The sequence below is a fragment of the Podarcis gaigeae genome (genome assembly GCF_964106915.1).
Source record: "Podarcis gaigeae genome assembly, chromosome: 5".
Classification (NCBI taxonomy): domain Eukaryota; kingdom Metazoa; phylum Chordata; class Lepidosauria; order Squamata; family Lacertidae; genus Podarcis; species Podarcis gaigeae.
The window spans coordinates 77,589,455-77,603,762 of NC_139681.1; the positions used below are offsets into that span (position 1 = coordinate 77,589,455).

Genomic DNA, 14,308 nt, shown 5'->3' on the forward strand with positions numbered 1-14,308 from the left:
AGCATTAGAAGCGTTTCATAAAATCTGTGACTGAGAAAGCATGAGGGCTGTTTGGCAAGGCAGAAGCTAACAAATTTGCTATTCCTGTTTAAGAAAGAATAACACTTGGCTGATGGAATTTGGAGTCCAATATCTGGAAGGTCACGGAGTTCTCTATTCCTGATTTTTAAAAAGTGTTGTTGTTAAAGATTTTACATCAGAGTGTGAGACAATCAAATTTTAATCAATGACAAATAGGTTCCATTCCTGATTTAGACAGACACCAATTCCTGCCTTCATCTACCCACTCTCTTCTGTGCCCCACAATGCAGAGAAAACATTGCTTTCAGACTTGGCTCTATCTCATCTTCCTCTTCCCTTATAATTTGCATCACTATGGCTTCTACTGCTTGTTACTTTATCTTATCTCTTCCATCCATGGAACAACTTGCTTCCACACTGTTCTGGCCATGGACTGGTGCCTGTGGCACATAACACTTCTTTCCAGGGGGTTGATCCAGGATATTTTGCCACATGAGGCAGGACCCCCTGTGCCTCCTCACTCTGCCCCCCCTCTGACATTTGGAGACACCCAGGTGAAGCCCCCGCACACTGCCTCACTGTGCCTCTTTGGTGGGCTGGCCCTGATTCTGTCCATTCAGCACTCTAAAAGCACATCGTGATTTCAGGTCTCACTTGAACCAATGGTGTATCAGTAATGATATTTTAGAGGAAACTGCATATAAGCTGCTCTGAGAGACTAATCTCTGTGGAATTGGCATATATTGGTTGGAGCAAAACTCAAGTTAATTGCACCTAGGTCCTGTTGAAATAGATGGGACAAGTTAACCATGGTTTCATACTTCTTTCAATGTGTCCAAAGTGTGACTAACAGTCTGAGCCTCTGGACAATGGAAGAAAGCAACAAGGGCATCATGTACCTGGGAGCATTGTTGTTTGGTCTGTGAATATTAGTGGTCACCCAGCTGCTGCTGTGGTTAGTCAAATCACTTGGATAGGGCAGTTTCATTACTGCAGTTTCATTACTGCTCCAAACCAGTAATGCCAGAACCCCCTAGATCAGGCTTCCTCAAACTCGGCCCTCCAGATGTTTCGAGACTACAATTCCCATCACCCCTAACCACTGGTCCTGCTAGCTAGGGATCATGGGACTTGTAGGCCAAAAACATCTGGAGGGCTAAGTTTGAGGAAGCCTGCCTAGATCCTATCAACAAATATGATATTGTTCAGGACTCAGCTAGACGGGTAAAGAAAAAGCGATTTATATGCGTGTATGTGCAATATACCTTTGTGCCACCGGATGGTGACGTAGAATCCCATTTCCCCCCACCTGTTTTCCCTGTTTAAATTTACAACACTTTAAACTGAAACACTTCTTCTAGAAGTGTCTAGATTCAGCCCTAGTATTACTTTCCCCCACATCTTTTGGAGCTGTTACGCAGTATTGGTACATTGCGGGGGTTGGGGGTGGTACAGAGGATTCTTTTTGCAAATGTACCACCAGTACTGTTTTCTCCTGTTATCAGTTTCGGAACTGGATGTTTCTGTAGTATTGGAATGCTGCTTTAGTTCAAACTCCAGTATCGTAGTACTGGCATTTTTGGAATCATAGTAATTCTTAATCTACCTGCTTCATTTCACAAAACATTTCACATAACTTAAAGAAGGAAAAGAGCCTTGATATGTGTTTATTATGAGCATGAGGTTGGTGTCCTTCCAAGCTGAATACACCCTGAACTACCCAGTTGCAACCAACCTTTTGAATAAACACTGGACAGAGTATGTTTGTAGATTTGTCAGCTGTTAATTATTGCAGGGGCAGGTGGTCGTGATCAGGATTTTTCAAGACTGGGAGGTCCAGAGGCTGAAGATTAATTTGAAACCTTGATTCATTCTCTTCTTATTCCCCCGCCCCATGCCCATCCCGCAGAGGGCTTGAAGGAAGTCTGTAAATGAGTTTCTGGGCACCGTTTTTTTAATTAAAAAAATTCTGAAATCTTGGCCAAAACCTTTCTTTTGTACATTATGTGAAGTGACATCACACATAGAATAGGGCTGTAGACTTCCAGCCCTTGACACTCAGCAGAAGAATGGCTTCCTGTCTAGGGGTCCTTCCTTAAGGTACATCCTCCATCTTGTTTATTATATATATATTATTCTGGCAGAACATCTCACATCCAGATCTTCTTGCATACTGAAAACATTATCAGAGGCTCTCCTAGTTGGGCTACTGCATACATCTGGCAACAACCAGGAAGAAGGCCTTTTCTGTGGTGGCACCAACACTCTAGAATGGTCTCATCTGAGGGGACCAACTTTGTTACAGTGTCAGCATATTAAAAACTTCCTTGTTCAGCATGGCCTTTGTTGGCTATTAATACTAACCACTGTAGAATTTTAAGTATTTTTCACTGATGGTTTGATTAGGTTTTAATTTTAATTTGTATATTTTTGGCATTATATTTTATATTACTGTACACTGTCTTGGAATGCCTGCTCAACAGGCAGTACATAAAACATTTGATTAAATATAAAGCTAAAAGGGTAAGCACTGCTGTTGTTTTTCCTGTTACTACTAATACAAAAGTGTTTTAGATGAGTTTTGTGGTTAATTTAGACATAATTGTATGATTTATTGCACTGATTAAAACTGAGATCCAGCTTGAGAACTATGAAGTTGTGTGAGTGATGAACTACCAAACATATCAAGCATCTAATCCAAGCCGAAAGATTTTGCGGTGCCCAGATTTTGCAGTTGCACTGCTAACTTCAGAATTTGGCTAATCAATTTTTCTCCCAATGTAGGTATATATCTGACTTCTTTGACAAGCCCATTCAGGTGCTTAAAATTTGAAAGCCAGTGTGCTTAGCAACCTGAGAAATATACAAAATATTGGGTAGCTATTTAACTCATATTTCAATTAACATTTGATAGGCCAAAGACACCTGAATTCTGCAAAGTGTTTGTATTTTCCTCCCTAACTCTTCCCTTTTATTTTATTTTAGTAGTGCCTGCTCAAAAGTGAAGCAAACCATCTATAGCAATGTTCAGCCCTCAAACTCCAACTTGTTATGGGATCCAGAGTTCATGTTGGATTTTATTGAGAATCCCTCAATCCACAGCCTCAATTATTCAATGTTGGGCAAGATCTTGAATGACAATCCACCTAGTCGCTATAGTTTTGTGTGTAATGCACTGATGAATGTATGCATGGGCCACCAAGATACAGGCAGGTAAGGTGACATTGCAGAGACCAAGCTGCCTCTTTGAACATTAAATTCCCCTCCCTTCTTTTAAAAATCTTAGTGAAAAGGGGAAAAAATTGAGCTCTGCTCGCTTATGTTATTGGTTGTCTTGACTCACTAGTTGCAGACTAGTTTGGGTTAAGGAGCGTAAAGGTAAAGGGACCCCTGACCATTAGGTCCAGTCGTAGCCGACTCTGGGGTTGTGGCACTCATCTCACTTTACTAGCTGAGGGAGCCGGCGTACAGCTTCCAGGTCATGTGGCCAGCATGACTAAGCCGCTTCTGGCAAACCAGAGCAGCACACGGAAACGCCATTTACCTTCCCGCTGGAGCGGTACCTATTTATCTACTTGCATTTTGACATGCTTTTGAACTGCTAGGTTGGCAGGAGCAGGGACCGAGCAACAGGAGCTCACCCCATCGCGGGGATTCGAACCGCTGACCTTCTGATCAGCAAGTCTTAGGCTCTGTGGTTTAGACCACAGCTCCATCCGCATCCCTTGTTAAGGAGCATACTGGTGGTCTCAATAGCTCAGTAGGTTAAAGTGTGCTGATGTAACGCCAAGGTTGCAGGTCCAATCCCTGTATACAACAGTTGCATATTCCTGCCTTGCAGGGGGGTTGAACTAGATAATCCTCAGGATCCCTTCCAACTCTACAATTCTACGATTCTATGACTACTGAAATATCGCTCTATCATCTATCTATCTATCTATCTATCTATCTATCTATCATCTATCTTGTCAGTCAATTAGCATTAATTTATCTTTTCTGTTTTCTTCTAGAATCAACGACATTGCCAATTTGTGTTCAGAGTTAACTGCTTGCTGCACAGTGCTAAGCTCGGAATGGCTAGGGGTCTTGAAAGCCCTTTGCTGTTCGTCAAACCATGTCTGGGGGTTTAATGACCTTCTCTGCAGTGTGGATGTAAGTGCAGAAAATGCTTCTATCAGTAGATAAGTACCTATATCTTTACTATGGCTGGCCATCTGGAATTATCACATAACCAAGCCTTGTTTTTTTTTTAAAAAAATTGTATAGCAGATGTTTTGGTAATTTTATATTGGAAGCAAAGTAGAAACAATTCCAAGAAATAAAGGGGGAAAATATTTTGAAGAGTTATAAACTTAGTTTATAACTTAGTTATGAACAACTCATTGTATTTTCTCTTATTTCCACCTTTGTGACATTTCCACTAATGTTCATTAGAAATTCAGGAATGGATCTAATAGAATGTATGCTGGCTTCCTGCAACCTGCCTGCAACTAAGCCTCAGATTATGCAGACCAGTGGAATTTTACTATTTGAAATAAAGGGGATGACAGTCACTTTTGTCCTCTATGTGACTAACACCCACATACATAAGATATTTTCTCCTCTCATACGTAACCCCCAAGGAGGCTCAGAAACAATATTTGGCCCCATGGTTTGGCCCCATCACTAACATACGCAGTCCTGACAGCCAATGCTAAAGTGAAGCTTTAAATAAACAGCGGACCTTTTCTGGTATAATGGGCTTCTACATGCATACCTTGTGTCTGCTTTTGATGCAATTTCTCATTGCATCTCATCATTAGTTTAAGAACTGTGGTTTAAGAACCAAGGTCAGGGATGGCTAGCTTGTTCCCCATCCCACCCCCCACCTCCCACCCCCAAAACACCCTTACCTGCAACCTTCTGTTGGAGAGAGACTTCCTCAGATGTCCTCCTCCTCCTTTACGAAGATAACTGGGGCAGTAGGCCATGGTTCTCTGTCTTGCTACAACATGCGGCAATGAAGCTGTTTCAGTGCAGCAAAGCAAGGAACATTTCTCACTGCAGTGACAACTGCGTGGACTCTCTTTGTCTCACTATGCTGTGCTGTGGTTGCCTTAACTGTTGGGACATGTTGTTTCCTTCCTCCCTTTTCTTAGGTAAGGACAATACTCTTTCATTTGTTCTCAGGGCCAGCAGTACGCTGCCTAATCTGATTTCACTACCTAGCGATGTCATCAGCCTTGCTTATCTGACTAGCTGGGTTCATACAGTGGAGAAAGTACAAAATAGCACAGAAGAAACAACTCAGGATGTGTACACACCATATGTGTAAAGTTTTAAAGCACATGACAACCCCCCAAAGAATCCTGGGAACTGTAGTTTGTTAAGGGTGCTTGGAATTGTAGCTCAGTAAAGGGGAACTGCTGTTCCCTGAATCCTTTGGGGTGAGCCATGTGCTTTAAATGTATAGTAAATTAGAGTTTCCCTTGAATAAGTTAATGCCATCTGGAATTCCATCTGTTACAGCCAACCAACTATGGCTTGCAATTCTGGTTTAGAGGGCATGTTTGCTTGGACAGAAGTAACTATATCCAGTCCAAAGTTTATTGGTCAACCAAGTTCAGGTTATAGCCAAAAAAATAAATAAAATAAAATTAATTTTTTTAAAAAAAATTGAGGAAAGAAACAGCAAACAGATTTTAACAGACAAGTGAAGGTAATAAAAATAGCATAATAAAGCCCGTGCAATGAAGCACATATAATACACAGAACATGCAAAGGTAAAATCATGAACAACTAACTATAAATGATGGTTTGGTATGAAAGGGGAAGTATGGAAATTGCTGAAACTCACTGAAAGAAAAGAAAAGGCAATATGTGCCATTTCCAGGTAGGGTTGGTAAAGATCTTTGTCTGAAACCCTGGATTAGACACAAGTGATAAAATAGAGCGACGGCCTGACTCAGTATAAGGCAACTTTCTGTGTTCTATGTGAGAGGAAGATATCCACACCCCTAGGGCTCACTCACGTAATTCTAGATCATGGTTTCTTGTTGTGTCTGAACCAGTCCCCAGCCTTTGCCACAGACACACACACTGTCTTTTATGCATAGTCTTTTTTGTTTTATTTTCCAAAAAAGAAACGAAAACAAATACAGCCAAACAGTACAAACTACAATCATAATAAATCAAGGCAACATGTTTCGTACATACAAATGAGGGAAAGGGTGGCTGATGGTCCAGATTCCAGAATAACCTGGTGCTCAGACATTCAAGCAAACAGATCTGTATAAAGGGTCCAGATATCAGGTAATTCCCCCATCTTTCTTGTGCTCGTGGGAGGTCACCTTCTCATTTGCTGCCAGCTGAGTCATATGATTGTGGGAGTGGATTTCTCCTTTCAGTATAGAAGACACAAACTGATTAATTAGCAAAATTTTTGTCCTTTTTTGCCCTTTAAGGTGAGTGACCTGTCGTTCCATGATTCATTGGCAACCTTTGTCGCAATCCTCATAGCCCGGCAATGTTTCTTCCTAGAGGATGTTGTTCAGCACGTTGCACTTCCTTCTTTACTTACAGCAGGTGAGTTGTCGGTGATATCTTGAAAATCACACTTTGCTCTTCAAACTGGAAGGCAAAAATGGCTCCGTGTGTGGATGGTAAATCTTATAAAACCATTTTCTGGAATCTAGGGATTTTTCTTTTTTTTTAAAGCATAGATAAGCAGGGTGCTCTAAATGTGTTTGGCCAATTAAGTGTGGTGGTCAGGGATTTATATAGCTGGGGCTGAATTGCAGTTATGTAGGACTAAAAGACTCTGTACATGCTATTCTTATTAGATTATGCATTCTTCTCTATTTCTGCAGTCTTCATCCTTTTCCCACCCCACACTCCTTCCTTCTTTCTATCTTCCCTTCTTTCTTGGACTGCAGTCTGCACACATTTACTGGGGAGCAAGTCCTCTTCAACTTTGCTGGACTTACTTCTGAGTAGACATGCCTAGGATTGCACTCAAAGCATCGAAAGCCAAGTGTGAAACCAACAACCACCACCTTTCCCTGGATATCGAAAGGTGCTGCTTTGCCCTGCTAGATTAGGCAAAGTGGATGATAACATAACCGAAAAGCAAATCTGGAGGCCAGGAGTCTCTCCTGAGCAAAAGTTGTTTTACTCTTCAGTCAAAGAGCTCACCAGTAGTACGATTTTGTATAGACATTGTGAGAACAGAATGTTGGGCTGAATGGGCCATTGACTTGATCCAGCAGATGATTCTTATGTTCAGTACTGGAGTAGTGGTAGTTTAAGATATTAAAAACCAAGCAGATAGCCACCCAAAAGCCCCACAACTTCCTGGTTGTGGTGAGGGTGGAAGGACAGAAACATCTGGGATGGCTGAAACGGAAATGGGGAGCAATGGAACTACGCCAGTAAGCCACTTCCTGTTCTGCCTATATAGCTATTTTGTTTTTAAAGCACTTTGTTTCTTCATTGCTTGCTTGCACTATAAATCCACATTATGACTCCAAGCCTCAGTTTTGGGGAACAATGGGTAGCACTTCTGTTGTCTTCTGCTGCTTCTTTGAACACACCGCAAGCTGAGTTGAAGGCAAATTCAGCTTTATTCTTGATGAGGCCTGGGAGCCACACAAAGAAGCAACTTAATCCTCCAGCCAGGGCACACCTCTGACTCAGCTGTCCAGGTTTCTAACAGTTTCTTTTAAAGGGGCCACATGTTGGGTATTTGTTTGATGATGCATACCTTACAAACAGCCTAGGGTTCAGTTTTGGGAAGAGCCAGAGTTCGTTTGGGTGGGCCTGAGAGTGAGGGGCTTTGGGACCTCAGGTGTTTGTTCCAAAGTCCATGGGAATGGGGTCAATGTTGTCCTTACTTCTGTAATCAAGCATTTTTTGCCAGTTTGCTACCAGGCAGGTACAAGGTTCTTGTGTTAATTCACAAAGCCCTAATCAACTTGGCCCAAAGTACTTGAAGAACCTTCTGATCCCTTATTCTCCACTTCAGTTATTTATATTGTCTGATGGAACACTTCACCACACCCCTGAGGTTTGGCTAGCCTTTGTTAGGGACCAAGGCTTGAGTGTGGCATTCCCTGTACTGTGGCACTTCCTGCCGCTAGAGGAATAATCCCAGTCATCTTTTACACGTTGACTATAAACAGTGTTGTTTAGACAGGCTTTTGAAATTTTCTTTTATCCAAACAGTATTTATGGATGTTTTTACTAATGCGTTATTTTAAGTTTTTATGGTTGTTGCAATTTTTGCATGGTGTACACTGTACTGTATTTTTATGACAGTTTTACAAATATTTAAAATAAGTAAGTAAATTATTTCTGCTGGTTTTGGTTTTCTGCCAGCATGTTGCAAAGCTATGAGCTGTAGTCATCTTCCCACACTCTGATGGCATTACATTATTATGTTTCTGGAATTTTTGGCTTTTTCTCAGCTTTGATATTATTTGTGCTCGTCATCCAGACAAGCTTTTTCTTTTTTTTGACACTTTTTCCCCTGACACTTCTTATTTTCCCACAAGTAAATCTTGATAACATTCTCTTCTTTTACCCAGTTAAGCTGCAGAAAAATCTCATGCTCACATTTTTCATATTTCTCGTTTTCTTTCACAAGCTGCCTTGTCAATACGCACCTGCTAAACAAATCCAACATTTGTGTGTGTGTGTGCGTGCGTGTTTTGCAAATAAAACAATTGTTAGATAGAAAAAGTTAAGAGAGCAATGCGGTATTGACTAAAATAACATTTAAATGAAAAATTGTTTGGATCATTGTTTTGCAGAGCATTAATATTTTTCTCAGTATTGCTGTTCAAGCTATTACTTTCTATGTTTGCTTGATAAAAGTGTTATGAATTAGATTCAAACTTCTGCTCAGATAAAATATTAGGAATCAAATGCTAGTTTCCAGTACTATAATGATTGGTTCGCATCCTTTTCCCACAGCTTGTGGAGATCCAGATGCTGAGCCTGGGGCAAGGATGACGTGCCGGCTTCTGTTCCACCTCTTTCAAACACCTGAGGTTTCCCTGCTGCCTACTGGTAAATACTTCAAATCTATTTCCAGACCTTCTGTCTGGCCTTTGTGTTCCAGTTTCTCAGAGGAATTTTATAATGCTGACTCCAAAGGTTCGCTTGGCAAAGGAGAATGGGAGGCTATTTTTATGTTTATGTTTTTGTTTTGATTATGTATTTTGCGTTTTTTTAAATTGTGATTCTGTGCTGTGAACCGCCCTGAGATCTATGGGTAAAAGGGCAGGTGGCGCTGTGGTCTAAACCACTGAGCCTCTTGGGCTTGCCGATCAGAAGGTAGGCGGTTCGAATCCTCGCTACGGGGTGAGCTCCTGTTGCTCTGTCCCAGCTCCTGCCAACCCAGCAGTTCGAAAGCACAACAGTGCAAGTAGATAAATAGGCACCACTGCAGCAGGAAGGTAAATTGCATTTCCGTGCGCTCTGGCTTCCGTCATGGTTTTCCATGGGCCATAAGCAGTTTAGTCATGCTGGCCACATGACCTGGAAAGCTGTCTGTGGACAAACGCTGGCTTCCTTGGCCTGAAAGCGAGATGAACACCACAACCGCATAGTTGCCTTTTACTGGACCTAACCGTCCAAGGGGTCGCTTGCCTTTACCTTTTTACAAATTTAACAACATCATCATCAACAACATTCTATTTGGAGTAGGGCTACTGAAATTTATGAACCTAGGTCTGAGTATACACAATATGCCTAAAGCTCATTCTTTCCATCAAAGAATTCTGGGCACTGTTGCTTCTCCGTTTTTTGGGGTTTGTGTGTGTGTGCTTTGAATGTGTTTTAAATGTGTAGAGTGTATACAGAATAAATTAGTCATGTTTATTCTCTTCGGGGGGTTTACGAATAGCACTGGATAAAATCCTATTTAAATTGACATTGCTGAGACACAGACCTATAGCCTTAAACAGCCATTTCGTTCAAAGGACCACCTGGTATGTTGCTTTGGAAGCATATTTCTGCTTTTTCTTTATAACTCTCTGATGTGTAGCCCCTTTTAGCCCTTAAGTCCTTTTATAGGAACGTTCTGAAAAGGTAGTGAGAGAATTCTGAGGTGAGTTGGTTGAAGAGATTCAAGAAAAGAGTGTTAGGCCATGTAGACACATAGGATTTGAAACAATCAGGCCTCGTTTCTTCACAAAGCACTTTTTTACATAGCTCTTAATATACGTACCTTTGCACGATAGCATTGCCAAAAGGGAGAGTTGCTATCCATGCTGTATTTACATACAGGTGCCTGTGTTTATGAAGCAGTATGCATTGATGTACTCCACTCAGTCAGTCTATTCATGCAGGCTAAGCACTGGCAGAACATCACTAGGCGCTCCCCAATAGGAGGGGACCAATGAATGCAGCACAAAGCAGACAAAAAACAGTTATTGTAGAATGCGCTTTAGATCAACCCACAGTATGGGACAGGGATGAAGTGGCGGCCATGTTGTGTGTACATCACCCCAAAAATGTGCCCGCATCCCACACGGAATGCACATTATTACACTGTGTGTACACGCCCTTAAAGATTTGAGAGAGGAAAAAGAGACTGCAAAGATGACAGTGATTGTGAATGAAAATAACAGCAGAGCAGACAGCAGAGCAGTATTTTTTAGCCCTCACACAGCCTGTGAGTGACAGACCATGACTCTGTGGCAGCAGCCAGGCTTCTAATTGATCACCTCAAAGATAGCTAATTTATTTGATTTCATCCTGCCCTATTTGTTGTTTAGACACTAATTTTGAATAGTATACTTAGCTGAATTGTTCTTGCTTCCTTCCCTTTCCCTTCTCCTTCCTCCTTGTTAAATAAATCAGAGTTTGTACTATTCAATTAAGTTGCCCACTGTCTTCCCCCTTGCATCCATTCAGGGAAAACTGGATGAAATGTTTGCACTGCAGTTTAAATCCGAGTCCCGCTGCCCTCTAGAAGATAAGGCGCACACACTTAACTTTTAAAAATTGCATTATATCACAAAATCATGCTGCATGAACCACACACTGGGTATTTCAGACTGCATACTGAAACTAAATCGATACTTTCCATTGACAGTGTTTGAATATTGAATATGCACTTGCTTCTATAGTGTGTGATGTGGCCTTGGGCAAGAACGTGTGTACATTGGGCCATTTGTTCTAAGACTTGGAGTATTGATAGTATTGACATCCTTGCACTTGCACCACAAGATAGGTCCACCGCAGTGTTTAGAAGCCTAGTAAAACTAAGTGGGGAGAATAAAGCCAAGTTCTCTAAAACATTGACAATTTTAAAAAAAAGCTTGTTCTTTTTCTGCAGGGAAATCTTTCCCAGGAATTCGTTCATCTTGTGATCGTCACCTCTTAACTGCTGCTCACAATAGCATAGAAGTGGGTGCTGTGTTTGCTGTGCTGAAAGCGATACTGATGCTTGGTAAGATCACATTTAATGTTCTTCATTTCATGGTTTAAGCTTCTGCCCCATACCAAGTTTCCTAGGAGAAAGTTCCATTGAATTTGGGGGACTCTTACTTGTTAGTAGACATGCTTAGGCTTTCCCTGTGAGGCTGAAGTCTTACATACACACACTTACATGGGAGTAAGTGTTATCAAACTCAGTGGGATTTACTTCTGAATAGTGGTGCTGTGGGTTAAACCATAGAGCCTAGGACTTGCCGTTCAGAAGATTGACGGTTCAAATCCCCGCGACGGGGTGAGCTCCTGTTGCTCGGTCCCTGCTCCTGCCCACCTAGCAGTTCGAAAGCATGCCAAGTTCAAGTAGATAAATAGGTACCGCTCCAGCGGGAAGGTAAACGGCATTTCCATGCACAGCTCTGGTTCACCAGAAGCGGTTTAGTCATGCTGGTCACATGACCTGGAAGCTGTATGTCGGCTCCCTCGGCCAATAAAGCGAGATGAGCGCCACAACCCCAGAGTCATCCGTGACTGGACCTAATGGTCAGGGGTCGCTTTACCCTTTGCCTTTAGGCAAGCATAGGATCCTACTAAATTTTGATTTTGACTGGATACATTGTCTAGAGCGTGGGTCCATCCGTTTCCCTCAGATGTTGAACTCGCATCAGCCCCACCCAACATGACCAGTGATCAGGGAAGATAAGCGACCAGAAGTGCCCCATCCCTGAGCTACAGTTATATCTTAAAATCTGGTGATTTAAGGACTAATCCTACAATAGATGAGGCATTTGTATTAAATTATTCTATTTCCTGCTACCCAGTAGGTGTAAAAATTCAGCTTCAGCACGATTGCTTAGAATCATAGAATCATCGAAGTTGGAATAGACTGCAGGGTTATCAAATATCCTCTCCTCAGCCCCAACCCAACTCCCCTCCCTCTTAAAACCGTGAGTAGATGAAGGGAATGCCTTCTCAGGGTCTGTCAAGGCAGGCTAGTGCAGGACTCTGAAGCTTTGATGGTATTAATTAATATCATTAATATTGTATTAGCTCATTATTTTTAATATTAAGCCTAAAGTAATAGTTAATGATGCTGCAAAGTACACTAATAATGCAGGTATCTCAGCTAAAGCATCCATGACAGGTGGCCATCCAATTTCTTCTTAAAAACCGCCAAAGGAAGGAGAGTCCATCACCTCTGTGGGAGTCTGTTCCACTGCCAAACAGCTCTGACTTTCAGAAAGTTTTTCCCCCTGAATGTTTAGTCGGAATCATTTCTTGTAACTTGAAGCCGTTGCCTCGAGTCCCACCCTCCAGAGCAGAAGAAAACAAGCATGCTCCCTCTTCTGTGTGACAGCCCTTAAGATATTTGAAGGTGGCTATCATATCTCCTCTCTGTCTCCTCTTTTCCAGGCTAAACACACCCACTCCTTCAAGCACTCCTCATGAGGCTTAGCTTCCAGACCCTTGATCATCTTGGTTGCCCTCCTCTGCACACGTTCCAGCTTGTCAACATCCTTCTTAAATTGTGGTGCTTGCCTAGGTTGTTTTTGATAGTTAAACAGTAATAATACTCTTCATCTTTGTGCTGCTTCTACTCCATAGGTGATGCGGAAATTGGAAGCAATAGTATGCCCTCCTTGAAGAAGTCAGATTACTCAGTACGAAGATTACTAGGTGACCTTAATGAAGATGAGATATGGGATGCCGCCTCACATTCTTTGAAATCATGCGGAAAACCTTTCTCCATAGAAACTGCTAGTCTCAGTGAATATGCTAGATATGTGCTAAGAAGTATATGCCAGCAGGTACCATAACCCTTTGTTTTTCTCTGTTTATTTGTATATATGAATTTGTTTTTCCAGAGTAATCATTGTTGCCATATTCCAGGGATGCAAAGACAGTCATGACATGCTTTCATAAATATAGGTGGGTGAATGGGGTAGAGGAAGGTAGCTGGGGAAGCCATTCAACCCTGAAGATGACCTGGGCCAGCCACAACACCTTAGCTTAATCTTCACAGGGTTTTCATGAGTATAAAAAAGGGAGAGGGAATGAATAAGCCACCTTGAGCTCCTTGGAGGAAAAGTTGGAGCATGAATGTAATATGGATTTGGTTGTCAGGGCTTCCAGGTCATTTCCTCCTATAAACTTGAATACACTGTTGGCAACTATGGCATCAAGCGATGACTCGTTTGTGAATGAGCTGTCATAGATTGATTTGTCCAGACTGACTTTGATATTGCCAGATACCTATCCAAGGTTCCCATATTTTGGCTGAGTAATCAAGGGATGAAGATTGAGTCATGTACACACATGTGAGAACAAGTCCACACTCTGGCCCTGCGAAGCCTCTTGGGGTACACTGGACCGCACAATGTTACCTTAGTTAAACAAAACCAAAACAAAACACATGTTTTCTTAGGGCCAGTGGAAGCTGTGACCTGTGATAGGTTTACCCAGTCCCCCAGCCTAATTGATTAAAACCGGAAAGAACAAGCCTCTAGCTGTGCAGCTGATAGCCTATGCTATATTCAGGAATTAGCTGCACAATTCAGGTCTAGGCACGTTAGATTTTATGGTTGTGGCTGCCATGTAAACTTTGTGCCCATGCTCGAACTTCTCAACAGATAGGAAAGCTGTGCAGGTGTGGTTGTGATCCCACCATTCTTGTCTTTCTTGTGTCATGAAGTTTTTCTCAAACATACAATGAGTATAGTTTTGATTACAGCTGGAATTTTTTTGAGAGTTTAGCTTAACATTGTGATTTCCTTTTTAAAGAGTTCCTTGAGTATTTAGTCAGCGGCATGTAAATGCTCTTGATGGAATACCTGAGAGTAGAAGCAGAGAAAAAGATTGTCTTAAAAGG

At 41.8% G+C, this 14,308-nt stretch overlaps 1 protein-coding gene across 3 annotated transcripts in view; it reads left to right on the plus strand.

Moving 5' to 3' along the window:
• MED12L (mediator complex subunit 12L) overlaps positions 1–14,308 on the plus strand; it is a 182,493-nt gene that overhangs the window by 121,639 nt on the left and 46,546 nt on the right. For all 3 annotated transcript variants that reach the window (XM_083739054.1, XM_083739055.1, XM_083739056.1), the window contains 6 exons: positions 3,007–3,234; positions 4,032–4,173; positions 6,465–6,585; positions 8,974–9,069; positions 11,345–11,458; positions 13,045–13,247. In XM_083739054.1, the coding sequence (XP_083595180.1) occupies positions 3,007–3,234; positions 4,032–4,173; positions 6,465–6,585; positions 8,974–9,069; positions 11,345–11,458; positions 13,045–13,247 (904 nt within the window). The remainder of the gene's footprint in view (positions 1–3,006; positions 3,235–4,031; positions 4,174–6,464; positions 6,586–8,973; positions 9,070–11,344; positions 11,459–13,044; positions 13,248–14,308) is intronic.